We start from the raw sequence: 19,011 nt of genomic DNA on the forward strand, positions 1-19,011 counted from the left end.
GACAGAAGGGCAGTTGTCACCTCCCAGATCCACTGGCTCCTGACACAAGGCACTGGGATTGCTGTCAAGATGTTCTTACCTGGGCCAAAGCAGCACTGGATTTACAAAAACGAAATTTTTGTTCCTCCTTTCCCGGGGAATACACCAGGATGGGGACCCAAAGCAAGCAGGAAAGCGGGAGCAGCAGGCTGGAGCTCAACTCCATCTCCTCCATGCCATAACTCAGGCTGTTAAACGCCTGGCCAGAGCTTGCCATCTGCTTCCAGTCTTCTAGGAATAACCACTGAGTAATTCAATCAAAAAGGAGATCCTTGTTTCACTGAATTGTAAGCCACTGCTCAAGTAATTATCATTTTATACCCCTATCAGGAGCAACAGGGGCTGTTCATTTTATGGGATTTAGCAGCCAGAGCTGTGCTTCTGCCAAGGTTACGGCTGGGAGGAGAACCCAATTTCACATTTTCTCAGCCATCCAAGGCTTATCCATGTTTTTAGCTTTTTGGTTAGGCAAGTGAGTAAAGCCCTGAAGGGCCAAGGCCTTTGTTCAGCAGTGCTCTTACTGTAGAATATAGAAAACGTACTGGCTTGGAGCAGAAAAGCTGACCAAACCATCATGAAGCTGATTCCCACTGGTGTGAACATGCCAGGTCTGTCCTTGCAGGGTTTCTGCAGCACAGCAAGAGCTGCCTAACCAGGGAGGAAAATCCTGCTTATCCATCCCAGCAGCTGGAGGACACATAGGGCTGCATCCCTCACATGCTGCCTTAGAGAAGGCAGATGAGATTAGTCCAGGGGAAAAGCCTACCTGCCTGCTCCATCCAAAGTGCCTGGGATGCAACTCACAGGGCTCAAAAAACTCAAGACTCTTAAAAAAGAAGCCTCTTCTCCTTTCTGTTTGCTCTTTGGGAGTAATTTCTCCAGTTAGGCACTTCTCCTATTGTGCAGTTTATGCCCTCTGCCTTAGCCCCACTGTCCTTTCCGGGGTTAATGCTCCACCTGTTCTTCCACTGCCCCAGATCTACAGCCTTTAAAACAGATTTATTCCCTTGACTTTGAAAAGGGCTCCACCATGTTTCCATCTGTGTTTACACTCGGTGCAGGGTAAATTTCTCCTCCAAGCAGATATGTTCCTTACCAGCAAAGGAATCTGGCTCAGCACAGGCTCAGACAGGAAGGCAGAGCAAAACATTTCCGAAGCAGAGCTCGCCTGGGAGCTGTGCTACGTGCCCATAGGAGGACAGAGACCTCTCCCTGCATTGTCAGGCTGTGCAAAAAGGAAATGTATCTGGCCCAGAGTCTCTGCTCCTGTGGCTGTTCCCAGGGCTGGCTCCCCAGCTCACCCAGCACCACCTCCCAGTTATCCAGGGCACTGAAGCTAAATCAGAGCAAACAAAGCGGGACTGAAAGGCTCCATGTCCCACCAAAGGGTCTGTCCCACAGTCAGCCAGGACTGTAGGTGTTGGAAAACACTCATTTGTCAGACCTTCATTGCTCCTTTCTCAGGGAAATCCTCTCTCTTTGCAGCCCTGCTCCTAAAGCCAGACTGGCTGGTGCACAGATGCAGAGTTTTTAGCTGCCTGGGCAGTTTGTGTCACAAAAGTCAGTAAACAGCTGCCACCCAGATTTGTCACTGTGTTCAACAAGGCTGGGCCCTGTAATGACTTCCAAGGAGGATCTACAAATAGCATGAGCTTCATCTAATATCAGCAAAACAGATTTTGAGGCAGTGGGGGGCTTACTGCTTCACCATAAATTTGATATCAACCTTTAGGTTTTGGGGCAGCATGTTGGTGTTGGCAGACAGGTAATGGCTTCTCTGTGCACTGCCCTGCTCTGTGTCCTGACAGGTCCTTGTCCCCGCTTTCAGATACCTTTTAAATTTCAGCCAGCATCCAAGAAGCCCATCAAAGATTTACGTTTCCCCCCAAGGCCAGAGCCTGTCTCCATGCTGCTAATACTGGTATTAGCAACAGGCCAGACCTTCAGCATTGCCAGAGATAGGGCTGGGCACTGGGGCTGACCAAAACTCCCTGAAACACATCCTTGAGCAGACTGAGCTGCAAACTGCTCCTGACAGTCCTGAGCTCCCTGCCAGCATCAGAGAGACAGGGAAGCTTTTTTCCTCAGCGTTACACCCCGCGCTCAGTGCAGATGGATGAGTCAGTAAAGATGATGTGATGTCTACACAATTGCTTCAGGATGCATGAAATTCAGCTTTGAGCTCCCTCCCCATAGCAAGGGAGGATGTTCAGGTGGCCCTGCAGGAGGGTTACAAGGGTCTGTCTCCATCTTCCCAGCAACAGCCAACAAACATGAGCTAAGCAAGGAGGGGGAATGGGAGAAGTCAAACTGTTTGTGGAAAGAAACCTCAGCTGAACACGTAATTACACAGCAAGGAGATAAGAGGATGTGATCCTTCTCAGCATTGTGGGCATGCAACAAGCAGCCTGGGCAGCCACTAATAACAGCTGTTAAATGATAAATGCTCTCAAGCTTTGCAGGATCTGGTTTATTATGCAACCTGAACTTGCAAGGGAAGGGAGACCCTCTCCTGCAGTGGTTCTCTGCTGCAATAACCAACAAGCTCAATTAAACTTCATGAAAAATGAGCCATTATCAAAGCCATCCCTCACCAAAAATTCAAGAAGGAGCCTGTTTGAAAAGATATGGCTTGAGGAACCTTCTGGTAACACTCCACCCTGGTGCCTTGAAAATGTTTGAATCCAGGTAAATGTCCTGTGTTGTAGAAGGAACAACTGCCTGTAAACTGAAGGGAGAGTTGCAGGCAGAGGGAACCAAATGAAATAGGGATTTTCCTTTCAGAAACACAGTGCTGGGCTCCTTGGGGCTTGTATTTCCTCAGGGGTGGCAGTGTTGGAGTCCCATTGGCACTTGTTATTTGTAGTTTCCATTTATTACAAAGCACTGCTATTATTTACAGAATATACTTTTTTATGGACTGTTACTGCATCCAAGTGCAATAACTGGTCTAAGCTTAAATCCCTGGGAGAAGTGTTGCAAGAGAAGCAATTCAGACACATATTAATATGACAAGAATTTCCCCAGATTTAAGGGAATAAAAAATATGTTTTGTACAAGTGAAATATTTCTTTCTTGCAGTATAAAGCTGCTCTTTTCTGATGATAGCAATGAAAGAATATTGCTTCTGTCACTGATGCCACTGGAAATGTATTGCCCCTCTCCAAGAAACCAATGAAAGGATATGGCTGGTTTATTCTCTAAATGAGGCTACTGAGAAATGTTCTGCTCCTGGCATTAGCCCAGGCACGCTGCTGCTGCTGGGACCTGGCCTGAAGGGAGGGCAAAGGCACCAAATCAGCAGCTTTGTGCCAAATGGCAAAACCCACCTGGGGAGAATCAAAGCACACTTTGAGAACTGAGCAGAGGAAAGAAATCTGTCCAAATGTCAGATGGAAATGAATCTCTATCATCTGTCACTGGGGTGGAGCAGGGCTCAGCTGCTCTACAGCACAGCCAGGGTCTGGCCCCTTCTCCTTCAGCAGCTCTGCACCTTGTATGAAACAAGCTGGAGCCCTGGGGAAGGCTGATCTGCACTTGACCTGTGGCAGGGAGCCTGGCTGTGAGGAGAGCTGCCAGCCCCTCTCCTTTCACTGCTATGTTTAATGGCCTGCCTCTCCAACGAAGATTTTAGGTTTTGGAAGTAAAATCATGAAATTGTTCTCCAACCTAGATGATCTGTCAATCGAATGTACGCCCTGGAGTGAGCACAGGGAAATTACTGTTTCAGCAGAAGGAAAAATTTCCTGAAAGGCTGAAGTTGATGTTTGTGGTTCCACTTTCATGCCTGTTGATCTGTGGATCTGATAGATCCATTTTCCTCCCTGCAACATCCTCCCAGGCAACACCTCCCAGCTGGGAGGTGAATGGAAAAAAAAGTCAATTGTTGCTTCTAACATAGGAGTTCATCAAATTCTTAAGCACACAGAGACTGATGGAATAACAACACCTGTGCTTGGTGCTGGTGCCCAGCATCTCCACAGGGTTCAGAGCAGTCCTTGCTCCAGGACAAACCAGCCCAAGGCTCAGGATGGTTGTGGCTTTTACTGAGCTGATTTCTGGAGGATATTAGCAAAAAATGTAACAGAAAAGGAGTTGCATCAGTGCAAATGAACAACATGAGAGCACAGGTAAGCCAGGCATGAGCAATACTGGCTCTGGAGCAAGTACTTCCCTGGCTGGGCTGTGGCTGAGCCCCTCTCCAGCTCCCTGGCAGTGAGCTCCTACCCTCAGATATTTATTAGTCATGTCAGGAATTAGTGCGAGTTCACTGACTGAATAATAACATGCCAAAGGCAGTTTTTTAACTTTGCTAATGTAATTAAAGAAAGCAGGGGGAAAAAAGCCTTGCACCAGGGGCAGAATCAGGGCTTCCAATGGTGTGAGTGCTGTCTCTATTGCAAGGACCAGATGTGAAATGTGGAGGGGAGAGGGTGAGGATGGCAGTGAGGACCTGAGCAGTGAGGAGGATCATGCAGTTGCTCCCAGCTGTGATGGGAGCAATGCTCTTTCCAGAGAAAGACAAACAAGCTGCCTTGGAAATTCAGGAGCTGGACACATCTCCAGGTTCAGGTTTTATGCTGCTGTGTTTTTCTGGTGTGTTTTGCACCTTGCAGGAACACTGGACTTTGCTTATTTTAGGATCATCTCTTGCAGTTTTGAGGAACCTTCCCTAAATGGGGAAAATGCTTTATGGAACATTTTCTTAATGCTGCTCTGATGATTGAACACATCCAGCAATGTCACTGCATCAGGACTGAGCATGTTCTTCAAGAAGCTACTGCCACAAGAAGAGGGACAGCGTGGGCTCTGCAATAAAAGCCAAGACGCTATTTTTAAACAGGAATGGGGGAAGCTTTGGGTGATTTTAAATCAAATCAATGCCTGGACAACAAGGAGCTGCTTCCCCCCTGCCTCCACTGCCAAGTTCCTCTTCTGTATCTCAAGGATGTCTTCTGACAAACAACCCTCAGCGTCAACAGGATGGGGCTCCCGGGCTGCCTCAGCCACAAAAACACCCATCAGGAAATGGGCTGTGGGTCTGCCCTGGGCTGGGCTGTGCAGGATGGGGTGCCAAGGGCTGCATGGGCTGGGAATGGCTCCAACCCTCCTCTCCTTGGACATTCCTGAACATTTTTAGTGTTGGTTGCAGCGCTGGGCTCCCAACTCCAAATTGTTCCCTGCCTTGGGGGTGTGTCTGCTCCAGTTCTGTCCCCTCAGAGTGGTGCTGTGACACTGAACCCAGGGGCAGAGCACGTCCCCACTGCCCTGTGGCCCATGCAACATCCTTGGATGTTGCCACAGGTGTGTTGGAAAGGGATGCTTGGCAGAGTGCCTTCCTCATGCCATTATTCCAACCAGGATTTCTGGGCAAGGGGCAGGATAGAAGGGATCTGAGACCTTGCAGGGAACTGCACGGGAGTGATGGCTGCAGGGAAGGGAAGAATTCCAGTGATTTAATGCCAAGTCAGCAGTTACCAGGCAGCCACCACCCCTCTGTTTGCTGCTCCATGGACACACTAGCAAAGGTTGGGGCTGCCAGGCAGCTCCCTCCTGGTGCTGTTTTTATCTAAGTTGCTAATTACACATTACCTATATGTCACCAGGCTGATCGATAGGAGTCTGGGGGATCAATATGGATGCGGATGACGGTGCTGTTTGCCATTCAGAGCCTGCACAAGCTGGGAGAAACAGGGCACCATCAATCCCAGCTGGGATGCAGGGCGGGATGGGAGGTGCAATGAGGGGGAAGGATCATGTCCTATCTTCCTAAATAACATCATGACACTGGAACAGCATCCTGATAGGGTCCTGCTGTGGCCCTGCTGCCCACGGGCTGTCCCAAACCTTCCACCCATCCTGCTGCTCTTCTTTTGGGAATAGCAGATGCCATTTTAATCTAGGTTGGTTTTCAGTCCTTGGGAATTGGTACATTTATAAGGTTCACACTGACATGAAAATGAACAATTCTCCCTTTTTCTGTGTTCTTACTGGATAATCAGTGTTGAAAGAACAGACAAAAATCACAAGGTCTCCTGCATTTTGCTCTGCTGTTTAACTAACCAAAAGCTGAGGCCATTTCTGCAATGCCATCATGCTGCTGCCAGTAAAAGAGATCTCAGCTGCAGAATGCAATCAAATTTTTCAGGAAGAAGCTCTTGGGACTACTGTGAAACCTGGGATTACAGTGTGGCTAAATGAGGGAATTGCATAACTGGGGGTTTCTGCCTGTCTTTTTACTGTTCTGATTCTGTCATGCCAATGCTGGGAAATTGCTTTTTAAAACCAAAAGAACCTTAGAAAGGCACAGGCAAGTCAGGATCATTTGCCCTCAGCACTGGATTTGTCTTGAGCAGTGAGTTGATGGTGGTAGAATCGGACAGAGAGCAGTGTGGGGTGAAAGCAAAACTCTCCCTTGAAGCCTTGAAGGCTTCCTGACCTCTGTGCCCTCACTGGGGTGCCAAGCTCTGCAGCCTCCTCCTGCCAGGCCACAGAGACCAAGGAAAGGATCAGCAGCTGTGGATCAGGTTGGATCAGCCAGCCCTTGCCAGCAAAGCAAGAGCCCTTTGCCTGAACAGCACACAGGGAAAAGCTTCCCAAAAGCAACACAGTCCTGGCTTTATTGAGGCTTTCAGGGATGAGGGAGGCTGCTCATCCTGCCTGTGAGGACTTGTTCCTAAGCAGCAGATGGAACCAGCTTCAGTGCTGGAGCGTGGTCACCAGCAGCTTCATCCTACAGCGCACCCATAATCCTTCCCTTACTACCACGAGCCCCCAAAGCAGAAATCTGCCCAGATTTTCTGTTTGATGTGGTTTACTCAGCTTTAGCTGCAATCTGTTTTCATCAGTCACAAGCCTCACTGCCCTGGGAAGGCCAATCCCATGAGAGTGGGGATGTGCTAGGCTGTGGAGCACAGTCCATGCTGGAAACCTGTCAGAGGCTGCTCTGGCTCTCATCTCCTCCAGGTTCAGGACACTCCTGAAAGGTAGTGACACTGTTGGGGATTGTGTGGGCTTTGACAGCTCAGAGCAGAGCCTTGGGTGGCTCTCCACAGGTCCCGTGGGTGAAGCCAGTGCCTGATACTCTGTGATGTCCCCGTCCTCCTTCCAGCAGCTTCCCCACAGCCAGTCACTGAAAAACTGCTCTGGGAGCCTTGCAGAGGTCAACTGTAATGTCCAGCTGCAAACCATGGGCCCCTGACCAGCACCTGGCAGCCACCAGAGAGGTTGTACTGGCACAATTAGCCCTGGAGAACATTCCCTGTCCTTCCCTTTCAGCCCCATGCAGCACGAGACATTTCTCCCTGGAATTAACTCCTGTTTTTAAAACCCCAGCAGAGGGGCTTTTGCTGAAGGACAACTGGCAAGATTTCAGCTGTGCCCCCACTTGCCCTCCCTGTCCCTGGGGCCAGCCCCAGGACCCCTCTTCAGCAATAGCAATGGGTTGCAGCTGAGGATTGGGGCACCCCACACATAAATGGGCCAGCTTGGCTACCTCAGCCCCTTTGGAGGTGCTGCCGTGCATGTTTGGAAGGAAGGATCTCCCAGAAATTTCATTTTAGTGACCATGAACTGGGAGTGAGCCCCATCTCGAATCTCTCAGGGGCACCTTTGACTTTGTAGGGTGAGAGAGCTGAGCAAATGTTCCTTTACCCTTCCTCCTCCTCTTGTTGCTCATTAACTCTTTCATTAGGCATCAGTCTCTTGTCATTTGTGTGGATATGTTGGTTTGTTGGGTTTTTTCCTGAGGAGTGGATGCCAGGCATCAGGACTCATGTTTTCAAAGTCTGGTGGCAATTAGCCCAGCTCTGAACCCTGATGGCCTGTCTGCATTTGCAATTAGTGCTCTGCTCTGTCTGCATTAGGTTTTTATTTTCCTCCCTTCTGGGGCTGCAAAAGGCACAACTTGGATCTCAAATATACAGCAGGAAAGTGTTAAAGCTGGCTTCCCTTTCTGTGGGATTGCTCTCAGTATTGGTTCCTGTTCGGTTCAGGGATCAATCCTTGGCCTCTGCACCTGGATTTATGTGAGTGCAGCTCAGGGCATCTTTCTGAGACAGTGCAGAGCCTGTGGGGGCTGATTCTGGCTCTGCTGGTACCTCTGCTCCTGTACTTCCTGGCATGTTTCATGCTCCTGGCTGAATGCACCTGGCTTTTTATCAGGACATTGCATTCCTGATTCAATGTTTTATAGAATTAAGCTTATTTACTTATCAAGCTGGCCTTGTGAAACGGGAAGATGAGAGCAAAATTTAGATTTCAGTGGGAAAATGTCTGGTCAGACAGATGAAAGGTGACTGTGGAACCTGGAAACCTGGGATTTGGGAGGAAAAAAACCCCACTGCTCTGCCAGCATCTCAAGGGGGTCTCCCTGGCAGAGATGCCCCTCATCCCCCATCAGAAAGCTCTACCAAACCTCCTGGGCTTGCTCTGCTTTCCTCCCCTCCCATATAATTCCATCTACCCTAAAATCCCTGTTTTTCTCTGAGATAATGTGATTTTTGGGGAGGAGTTTCTCTCCCTGTCACCTCACTGCAGCTGATTTCTATTGAAAAGCTTCTTCCTAAGGAGGGAGGGGGGTAACAAGGAGAAAAATTATGGAGGGGCAGCATTTCTGAATCCAAATACATTAAACCATTTAATTCTGTTGACTCAGGGCTGCCTGGCTCTGAATGGGAATTAATCCACAGTGCACAAAATTAAAAAGCACAAGACAAAATGCTTAGCAGGCAATGCCAGGGTTTAAAGCAACCCATTAGCTTGCTCAAACGTCCCCAGTAAATTTTCATTTGTCAATAACACTTAGAGCCTACAGTTTATTTACAGCCTGTTCAATATTACCAGAACCCCTCACAGCGCCTCAATTGTATTTATCTGCCACAGTTTCCTTTCCAGGGACTCTTCCTAATCCTTTGCTTTGTATCTGCTCCAGACACAGCAGGGATGTGCCACCCCCCAGGCAAAGGTAATGTGGGGTTATCCTTTTCTACCCCAATTATCCCCCGCAGGGACCTGCAAGGCCACCCTGAGTCACCCCCCTGGGGCTGAGATCTGCTGTCATGGGGCTCCTCCAGCCTCTGTCCCACACCCAGGGGACCCACTGGCCACCAGCCAGCAGAGATGTGATTCTCCAAACTGGGAGAAAGGGACAGGCGCAAGCAGCTGTCTCCATGGTCCCAGAGCCCAGCTGAGGTGGAGCAGCCATGGCTAAAATCTGTCCACCTCCATCTGTCCCAAATCGGATCCCACAGGATGAGCCCTGGAGAGGAGAGCATGTAACAGGATTTCCCCCCAAAGCAGCTTGAATGCTTCCAGGCAGAGAACAAAGCCTGGCTGGTCCTGAGAATTTCTCCAAGGAAAGGACACAAACAGGCATTAATCTCCTGTTTTGGCTCATGTCCAGTTGGGGAGGTTTGGTCTAATACTCAGGGACATGGCTCCCTGCAGGGGTGACAAGCCTCCAGTGGGGTTTGTCCCTCCCCCGCCTCCTACCCTCTATCTCTGCACTCCCCCAAGGCAGAAGCACAGGCAATTGCAGTGGAATTTTAAGTGGATGCAGCATCATGAGGGCTGCCTGGGGGAGATACAGGACAGGCTGGGCCACCCCCTGTCTCAGACGTAAAGCACAGAGAAATCCCTCCAGAAGCTCAACCAAAGAGCTGGAACTGGACCCCAGAAGGTGCAGCAGCACCCTGCCAGCACACAGCCTCACTCACTCCAGCCCCCTGTCCTACACAACATCCTGAGCTGGGGGCAGTGAGCGGGACCTGCAGCCCAGGCTCTGCCACAGACCTGTGCATCTGTGAGGAGGTGATGTTCAGCAGCTTTTATGATGAATGCATGAGGCAATCACTAAACTGAAGGGCCACTTGCTTTTCTCCCACCCTTGCTTAGGGTTTGCAAGCTCCTCATGCTGCTGAGCTCCAAGATGCCACAAAAGGACAGCCCATCTTTCCACCCCAAAGAGCAAAGCCCCATCACTTGCCTGCTGCTGTCTGTATGTAGCCAGCCAGGGTGCAGACTCGGCGCTCGCAGGCTCCGCCGGGCAGCAGGACAGCAACGATGGCCAGCAGGGAGCTGAGGGCCAGCAGGGCACAGCCACCCGCACACAGCACAGCACTCGTCTGAAAGGACACACGGGGCTGTCAGAGAGGTCACCCCACCACCACACCCCCCAGAAATCCTCCTCTGCAAGTGGGGAGTGGAGCCCTGTCATGGGCAGCTTCTCCCACCTTTCCCCTTCCACCTTTTGTCTCTTCAATTCACCGAGGTTCAGCCATCCCCTGCTCCCAGGAGTTACTGGAACCGGGGCTACAATGACAACTGCGAGTGCCTGACATGCATGAAAGGCCACATCCTAAGACAAGTGCCCTTAGATGTCTATGATGTGCCAGTGCCTCTGCTGAGCACTGAAATGGATCTCATGAGAGCACCTGCCTCAGCAGGCCTGGCAAAGAGCATTTTTGGGATCCCACTGCTGCTCTCATTGCAGCTCTGCTGACAAGGCAGGCTGCTCCCACCCCCAGCAGCATAAAAACTGGGAAAAGCACTAATTCATGGCAAAACAACTCGCCCTTGGGTACAGGTGTTCAATCACTGCACTGCTGCTGGTTTTGTCCCCATTGCAGGTGATTTCTTTCACCAGTGGGATGGCACTGGCAACAAGGTGGTCCCTGTACCAGCAGGGACACGTGCCAGCCCAGCCAGGGCATGGCATGGCTTGGAGCAGTGAGGGACCTTCCTCCTCCAGCACCCAGCTCCTGACAGCACTCAAACAGCATGAGGACACCTCAGTCCCAGCACTGCGGCAGCCACATCAATTCCTGTCACTTCCCAGCGAATTCCAGGGAATGCTGCTGGCTCTGGTGAGTCACTGTGCAGTAACAGCAGCCACAGCTCTCTAAAGCAGCACTGCTCCAAGGCAGGTCTCATTCCCATATTCCTGAAAAGCCTTGTGGGAGCTGCTCTGAGGAGGTCAGGTCCCACTTCCACCCTTGTCCAACCCTTTTGTCCTGGTGAGACATTCTGGTTAGCAATGCACATTTTTCCTTTTTTATTTCCCCCCCTCTATCTGAGCTTTTGGGCAGCCATGGTTATTACAGAAACAACCCCCAACAGAGGTTTCCATTTACCTCCCCTCACCAAAGAGGTTACAAACAATCTGCTGCATGTAAATGATTCTGCAGGTACCACAGGCAGGCTGAGCAAGGAAAGAGAAATTAGATTTACCTTGTGATGCCAATGGAGACTCCAAACAGCTAAAAACCCCCTCCCATTAGTGATGCTGTCCCACAGGTCTGGCTCTGCCCTACATCTGCCTCTGTTATTGACTGCTGAGCTGGTGTTTAGCAGCTGGACTGGCTGGTGCTGGGTGACACGGCCACAACCAGCAGCTGCCACTGCTCCAAGAAGGGACACACTGGTGTTGGAGAGGAACAGGCGAGGGCAGCGTGGGCACTGCCTGACACACTGGTGTGAGTGCTTCTCCTGGGGCTGTGCAGTGATTAGAAATCAGCATCTTATTTATAGCCTATTTATGCACTGAGCAATGCAAATGCTGTCCCAGCGATAAATGAATTCCTGACATGCAATGCAAAAGGAACAGCAGTGCAAACAAATACCCAGAGAAATGGGGAGGCTGCTCCAGCAGGGATGGCTGCTCCTCTCCAGAGCCTTCCAAGCCACTGAGACCTGAACAGACAAGTGCTGCTTCAGGGCTTAAGATACAAGGTTGGGACACCCCCAGCAGAGACCCCTGCCCTGTCCCTACACCAGGATGGCCCCATGGGGTTTGGGATGGGGTGGATGACCCCATTGCACAGACATTCTCCCAGCCTGGGGCCCCATGGGGAAAGCAGCCACAGCCCTGCTCCCTCACTGCTCCCAGGGAAGCAGCATGGCTAGGAAATCTGGATTCATAACAAAAAAAAAAATAAGATTACTCTGCCTGGCATCTGTATTTCACCTTCTGCCCAGCAAAACCATCCTCCCTTGCAAGGACCATTAATTATTTAAAGCAATGAATTTTTCAGCAGAAAGGGATCTTGTGAAGCAGGCTGGTTCCTCTCTTCTGTGAAGCATATTATTTTTAATGATCTAGGTTCTCCTTAATTGTGGTAGCTCAAATCCCCTAAAAACTCACAGTTCCTGCTGGAAACAACTGATGAGCTGCTCAGACTGTTAATCCCTGTGGAGAAGTGTGAAGGTCTTTTTCAGGACAAAGTGACAGGAAAAAGGCACATACAGGATGGGTGCAGGTGAGTGTTAAAGTGGCAGAAGAGCTGGTCTGGTTTGGGAGCTGCCATCGGGGTTTGGCAACACGACTGAGTGGTCTCATGGCTGGCAGCATCCTGATGTGCACAGGGATGGCCAAAACCCCACCAAATCCAGCCAGGCCTTGCCAATGGGAACAAAGGTCTCGTGACTAAATGTGAGGGAATTCATGTGGGCAGTAGGTGAAGGAAAATGGTGAGGTTTGGGTTCTGCCACGTGGGCCAGGAATGCTGAACCACTGAGCAGCTGCCAGGCAGCTCTTGGGGACAGAAGGGGTGGCAGGGCCACAGCTGCCCCCAAAATATGTGACAGTAGAAAAGGGCACAGCACTGCTCTCTGCCTGGCTCCCATATTCTGCTGGGTGTGTGCTGACATTATCTGCCAAAACTCTGCATATGCTTTTGGAAACCAGCAATTTTGTTTTTGTCATAACCTTTCCAGGGCCTCAGCTGGGAATTATCCCAAGTGCTCCTGCCCTGTACTGGAGCTGCTCCTGCAAAGATCAAAAAGCTGCTTTCAAAGAGAAATAAGAAGGCTTAAGTTTGAAGAAGTCCATGGAGCAAAGGTACCAAAGAATAGCAGCTGAAATTCTTCCCACCTCACTCTCTCCTCCCTGTTTGTGCCTGTTGCATCTTGAGCAGAAAGGAGAGGATGCAGGAAACAGATGCAAAGGCTGAAACCCAAAAATAGGCAGGGTGGGGAGGAATAATGGGGAGACAGGAGGCTGCTTGTGAGAGCCCAGCTCAGCAGGGCAGGAAAAAACCAATTTATCCCAGTAAAGAGCACAGCTCCCAGTGCAAACCCTGCCAGGGAGAAGCAGGGCTGCCCATGCCAAGGCATTGCTGACCCCTGGCAGTGCCAGGGAGATGCCCCCAGGGAGGCTGTGAGCAATCCTGCCTCTGCCATGCTGGGAAAAAGCATAAAACCGTGTCAGATTTTCTGCTCCTACTCCCAGGGAGATTAATTGTTTATCCCCAAACAAATTAATCGTCCCCTGGTGGGACTGTAAATATGCCTTTATGTAGCATAATAAATTCCGATTAACAACAATCCCCTGCCCGTTATTTTAGTGTTTTACAGGTCTGACACATGCCATGGCTGGGCCATTCACTAAGCAATAAATCTGCTGAAGATGTTGTTTCATTCACCAGAAAAATCAAAATTAAAATGTCACATAATGGCTGTCCTGGGAAGAACTCCTTAATATCCATAATGAAAACTTTTTAGAAGTTAACTCAACTTTGAAAGGCAGCATTAAAGCAGGCAGGGGAAAGGGAAAATAAACTCCAGTCCAGTTTTCAGTGCTGAGAAACAGTAGCTAGTGTTTGGTTCAGCAGAGATAAACCAACCTGGCAAAGCTCCTGCCATCACTATGAACTGGGTCATGGTGCACATTAGTTTATTAATGCAATTTATTAGTTGGCACTTGACCACCCCCAACAGCTGCCATCCTGGATGGGGCCTGTGGTACCCACAGCAGCAGGCTGAGGGCAAGGCTACAGACTGCTGGGGTGTTCCAGCCCTGCTCAGAGCCTTCAGCATCTTTGGAAATGGGGACAGAAAATAAATGCCCTAAATAACTGGGAAATAAAGCCACAGGCTCAGTGAGAAAAAGGAAGTGAAAGTCGTAGTGTTTCTGGCTTTTTGGGGGTACCTGTTGAGAGAAAATGTCTAAGAAACTCCAAATGAGCTGGAGAAAAACTGTAAAGTCAACTGTAAGAGAAGAGGTGGAAAAATTAATCCAAACATTTTCATTTTTAAATGCAACCCTTTCCTATCAGAGCTCCGTGTGATCAAATACTCCTTATGGGAATATATTCTGGGGTTAAAGTGAGTACTGCTGCACCTGCAGATGTAGAAACCAAATGGACACTGAGATTTTAACTTTGTTAAAAAGCCAAATTGGTGCTGGATGGAGGTGCTGAGAGGGGGCCTGAGCTTTGGGATTTGCAGGAATGTTGGCAGCACCCGGGAGGCTGCTGGGAAAGTGCCCCCTCTGCCTTCTCCTCTGGCAGAGGGGAACCTCAGTAAAAGCCAGGGATCTCCACCTGGGAGCTGCTGCATGCGGGGTGGGTGGATGGAGCCTCGCAGCTCGTTCGTATTTCCCCCACACGAGACACAGAAACATTCTCCATCTGGGCAGCATTAAAGTCATTAAATCCAGGAAGAGGATCCCACTCATCCTCAGCTTCTCCTCCCCTGCAATTCCCTTCCTTTGGGCGCCATCTGAAAGCTTTCTCCTGCCTGTTTGATCTTCCCTGTCCATCCTGCTCCCAGAAAACGCCATCCCTGCCCAGGAATGCTGGGAAGTGCTCGCAGTTATCCCATCCCCAAACCAGGGAGCAGCGCAGAGCTCCCGGTGTGATGCCACCAGGGAGGTGGTTGATGTCTCAATCCCCTGAGCTGGGATGTTTCGGGCTGAGCCACAGGGATGCAGAGGAGGCTCCAGCCCTCATTTCTTCTTCTTCAAATGCAGGATTTGGTGGATGGGGACCTGCCCACACCACAACATGTACAGGGGGTACCTCTCCCCAGCCCAGATTTAGCTGCTTTTGCAGAAAATTCAGCACCACCTCCACTAAAACAAAGCTCAGCCAGCTCTGGCCTTCCAGGTAACTTTTCCAATTCCCAGCTCACCAACATATTCAACAGAAGATCAGAGGGATTAATGCCCAAACTGATTCAAGTGGTGGGGGAAAGGCATTTTTTTTAATCAGAGAGAAAATAAGAGACAGATAATATGTCTGATGAATTATGGCTGTCTTTCTTTCGGTGCCATTGCATCTGGGGATGCTGGAAAGCAGTTCCTAATGGCACTGCTTTATCTAAGAGGATGATGGATAGTAGTGAAAGACAGAAAAAAAGGGAAAAGTAAGACATTAGCACATCAATGGTGTGCCTGTGACCTCCATCAAGGGATTCGAACCAACTTAATGAAATTTTAATTAGGCAGCAAGCAGTGCACTGTGCTGGGTACGAGATCAGCCCTTCTTCCCTTCACTCTGTCATTATCTTTCCCTGGGATAAGCCCTTTCCTGGCGCTGGCAGCCGAGCCGGGCTCATCCCCGTGGCCAGGGAATGCCCCGCGGGTCACACAGCTCACCCATCTGGCTTTTCCTCACAAATCCAGAGGAGGAGCCTGGGAAGAGTGGGATTTGCAGCCTCAAGAGGATGGAGGGAATGTCCCACTGTCAGAATGTCCCTGCCAGCCGGGGCCAGACTCTGCTCAGGGCCTGCAAAGGGGAAATGCAATGCTCATTCCAGAATGACTCTGATGTGCCCAGGGATGCCCTTCCCGAGGTGCAGAGTTCAGGATTTGCCCTTTGAGGAGGGGGGTGTGTGGGCAGATGACCCTGTGTGACCTGACCATCACTGCCAGGTCTGGCCACAGCTCAGCTGAGCCCCGGCTGCTGCCCAACCCCAGCCCCGAGGCTGACACCACCTCTTTGTTCAGGCAAAGCAGCTTCCCTCTCCCTCTGAGAGCAGTGGACAGAACTAATCCTGGGAGCAGCCTGACTGCATTTTCAATCAACTTGACCTCCCACAGCCCACCCTTAAGCTGCTCCTGTCTCAGCACTCTTTTCAGCCCAGTTTAGCTGAGAGCAGGTCAGTGAGTCTCAGTGGTGGTTTGTGACTTGGGCACTGAAATGTGGGGCCACAGCTCAGGAATTAGAGATTTCCCCAACACCAGGTATTTTCAGTCCTGTTAATGTAGGTCAGGAAACTCTGGGTGGCTGATGAAAGAAGGTAAATTCTGCTCTGGGTAATGTGCATGAAGGTGGTGATGTCAAGAATTCTTTACTCTTAGTGCTTACAACTCTCGCCAAGGTTGTGTAAGTGCAATTAAAAATCAAATGGACTGGCAGACAGTCTGGTCTCTTGGGAAGTTCTTATGATGAGGAGCTAAAAGTTGATTTCCTGATAATCCCAAGTTAATGTGCTGGCCTAATACGTGACTGGAGGCAGAGCAGACTCTGCCTGAGAGGCAGCACACGAACAAGTTCCCGCTTGGGTCACGCTGCACCTGTCCCTAATTCCAGAGCCTGTGCTACAAGAGGAGTGACAGATTTTCCACAAAGTGACTGATTTTTTTCCCATCTCCAGGAGTATCCACTGGAGCTGGGGCTGCTGTGTACCTACTCTGCAAACCTGGCCCCATGGGCAAAGCCTAGATGACATCAGGGACCCAGGGCTGAAGTGATGCAGTAAGAAACCAGCAATGAAGATTTAATAAAAGGGTAAGCAGGTTTATTGTATACTTTCACTAAGCTTTGCTGAATCTTTTCAAGTCCTGCTCTAAAACCCAGGAAAGACCCACTCAAGGAACTGCTGGTGTTGGGCAAAGCATCCCCCCTGTCCTGTGCAGGTTATTTTGGGCTCTGCTCCAGTATGGCATCACTGGCTCCATAGGCAAATGGTCCATGTGGCTTTAACCTGAATATCATGGGCTGATCAGCTTCTTTGTTATTTTAGATTACATGCTTGGCAAAGCCTGAAAATAATTGGAGACTATCTGGAAAAATAAAAATAGAAATTTGAAATGTGGCAGCAGTAGCTTCCCAAGTGCAGCACTGAGACAGGAACCTATGAGCCAAATGCTCCCACTGAAAGAGAAAATAAATTAACTGAGGATGAAGCACTATTTTGCACGTACACAGTGATTTGGCACAAGGAAAAAGAAAAGTCATGAGATGCAATGAAACCACTCAGAATTCAAAAGTTCACCTGTTTTTTGGCCTCCCAAGAGCAATTCCCTCTCCCCAGGGTACCTGCGCACCTTGAGATGTTCCTCTCCAGCCCTCACAGCTCCAAGTCATCCCACAACAGATCCTAAGGGCCTCACTCACAAATTGGCTGGGCAATGTCACCATCACCATCCTTTCTCCTCTCTGGCTCCAGCCAAATCCTCTCCAGTTTCCGTCAGCTCCTGCAAGGTCTCAGCCTGTCCACAACATTTGTGGCCATCAGGAATATTTTATTATACTCCACCCCATCAAAAAACCATCATGATGCTGAGCTCAATGCAAAGCCCCAGCCGCACTGACAGGGTTAAATTAAAGGTACCCATGATATTAGAGAGCTGCAAAGTAATTATGAAAGGAAGCAGAAAAAAGCCAGCAACTCTAAGCAGACATGAAGGCCCTCTTAAGAGAAGAAAGGCATGTTAATTAACCTCCAGACATGATTCAAAGCATCATTTGTAGCGTGATTAACATAATCCCCCAAGTGCACACACAACTGGCATTAAGGATCATTTGCAGGACTGAATGCTCCTCCACCCCTTCAACAAATCGGCACATTGGAGCAGGGACCAGCACCGAGCCTGCACGCTGCGGGAAACTAAAGGAGCAATGTTCCCCAGGGATGGACATCCTGGCTGTGGGTGGGCATCCTCCCTAGGTATGCTCAGCATCCCCAGGTGTGCTCAGCATCCCCCTCAGGTGTGCTCAGCATCCTCCCCAGGTGTGCTCAGCATCCTCCCCAGGTGTGCTCAGCATCCTCCCTAGGTGTGCTCAGCATCCTCCCCAGGTGTGCTCAGCATCCCCAGGTCTGCTCAGCATCCTCCCTAGGTGTGCTCAGCATCCTCCCCAGGTGTGCTCAGCATCCCCAGGTATGCTCAGCATCCTCCCTAGGTGTGCTCAGCATCCTCCCCAGGTATGCTCAGCATCCTCCCCAGGTCTGCTCAGCATCCCCAGGTCTGCTCAGCATCCTCCCCAGGTGTGCTCAGCATCCCCAGGTATGCTCAGCATCCTCCCCAGGTCTGCTCAGCATCCCCAGGTCTGCTCAGCATCCTCCCCAGATGTGCTCAGCATCTTCCCCAGGTGTGCTCAGCATCCTCCCTAGGTATGCTCAGCATCCTCCCTAGGTATGCTCAGCATCCCCAGGTGTGCTCAGCATCCTCCCCAGGTCTGCTCAGCATCCCCAGGTGTGCCACCAGCTCCACTCTAGAAAAGCTCCTGAGCCCACGTCAGCTTTAGCTCCCTTTGCCCCCGGCAGCCCCAGCTCCCACCCTCCTGCCAGCAAACTCCACTTGAGCAAGTGCTGCAGGCTCTTTTCAGGAGCTCCCAGATTCCTGTCCACGTTCGGCTTTCATTTAAAGAGAAAGCTGCCCATCAGATCGCTGGAAAGATTGGAAATGAACGTCACGACTCTGAAAGCAAAGAAAAAAGAGCCACGATTTCCCCATCTCTCCAAAACGGAGAGAAATCTCCTGCTTGAACTCGTGCGTTCCCAGCACTCGGCTCCCCCCGTGCTGAGCAGCAAGGCGTGCGGGCTCGGAGGCTGCTCATGCAAGAAAGCCAAAGCTGTCGCCTGCCTCAGCAAAGCTATCAGGACTATTTTATTATATTCCAGCCCATCAAATAACTGTCACAACAGGTATTCTCCCCCTCATCGTGGCGGAAAGCTGGTAAGGGAGCACTCTCCTCTGAAAGAGTCTGCACTGGTTGTTCGTTAATTATTTGGGTGGTATTAATAAAGGTGACACGGACATGTCACCAAAATGCCCTGCAAATTCCCCTCAGTGCTGTGATTATTCATCTCTTCCTCAGCCCAAGCTCAGGAACGCAGAGACTTTGTGCTGCATTATATTTGGGATCTCAGTGTTTCCAGAGGCTGAAGCTCGTTCAAAGGAGTCACTGCTGAGCTTTGTTCTTATCTTTAAAGTTTGTTATTACTTGGAAGTGTTTATCTGCATCA

The 19,011-nt window shown here is 50.1% G+C and overlaps 1 protein-coding gene across 1 annotated transcript in view; it reads right to left on the bottom strand.

Annotated features, from left to right (window-relative positions):
- LHFPL7 (LHFPL tetraspan subfamily member 7) overlaps positions 1-19,011 on the bottom strand; it is a 58,357-nt gene that overhangs the window by 37,549 nt on the left and 1,797 nt on the right. Inside the window, exon 2 of the mRNA XM_023939537.2 lies at positions 10,025-10,163. Within this exon, the coding sequence (XP_023795305.2) occupies positions 10,025-10,163 (139 nt within the window). The remainder of the gene's footprint in view (positions 1-10,024; positions 10,164-19,011) is intronic.

Source organism: Cyanistes caeruleus, chromosome 21 (assembly GCF_971803275.1).
Source record: "Cyanistes caeruleus chromosome 21, bCyaCae1.hap1.1, whole genome shotgun sequence".
NCBI lineage: Eukaryota > Metazoa > Chordata > Aves > Passeriformes > Paridae > Cyanistes > Cyanistes caeruleus.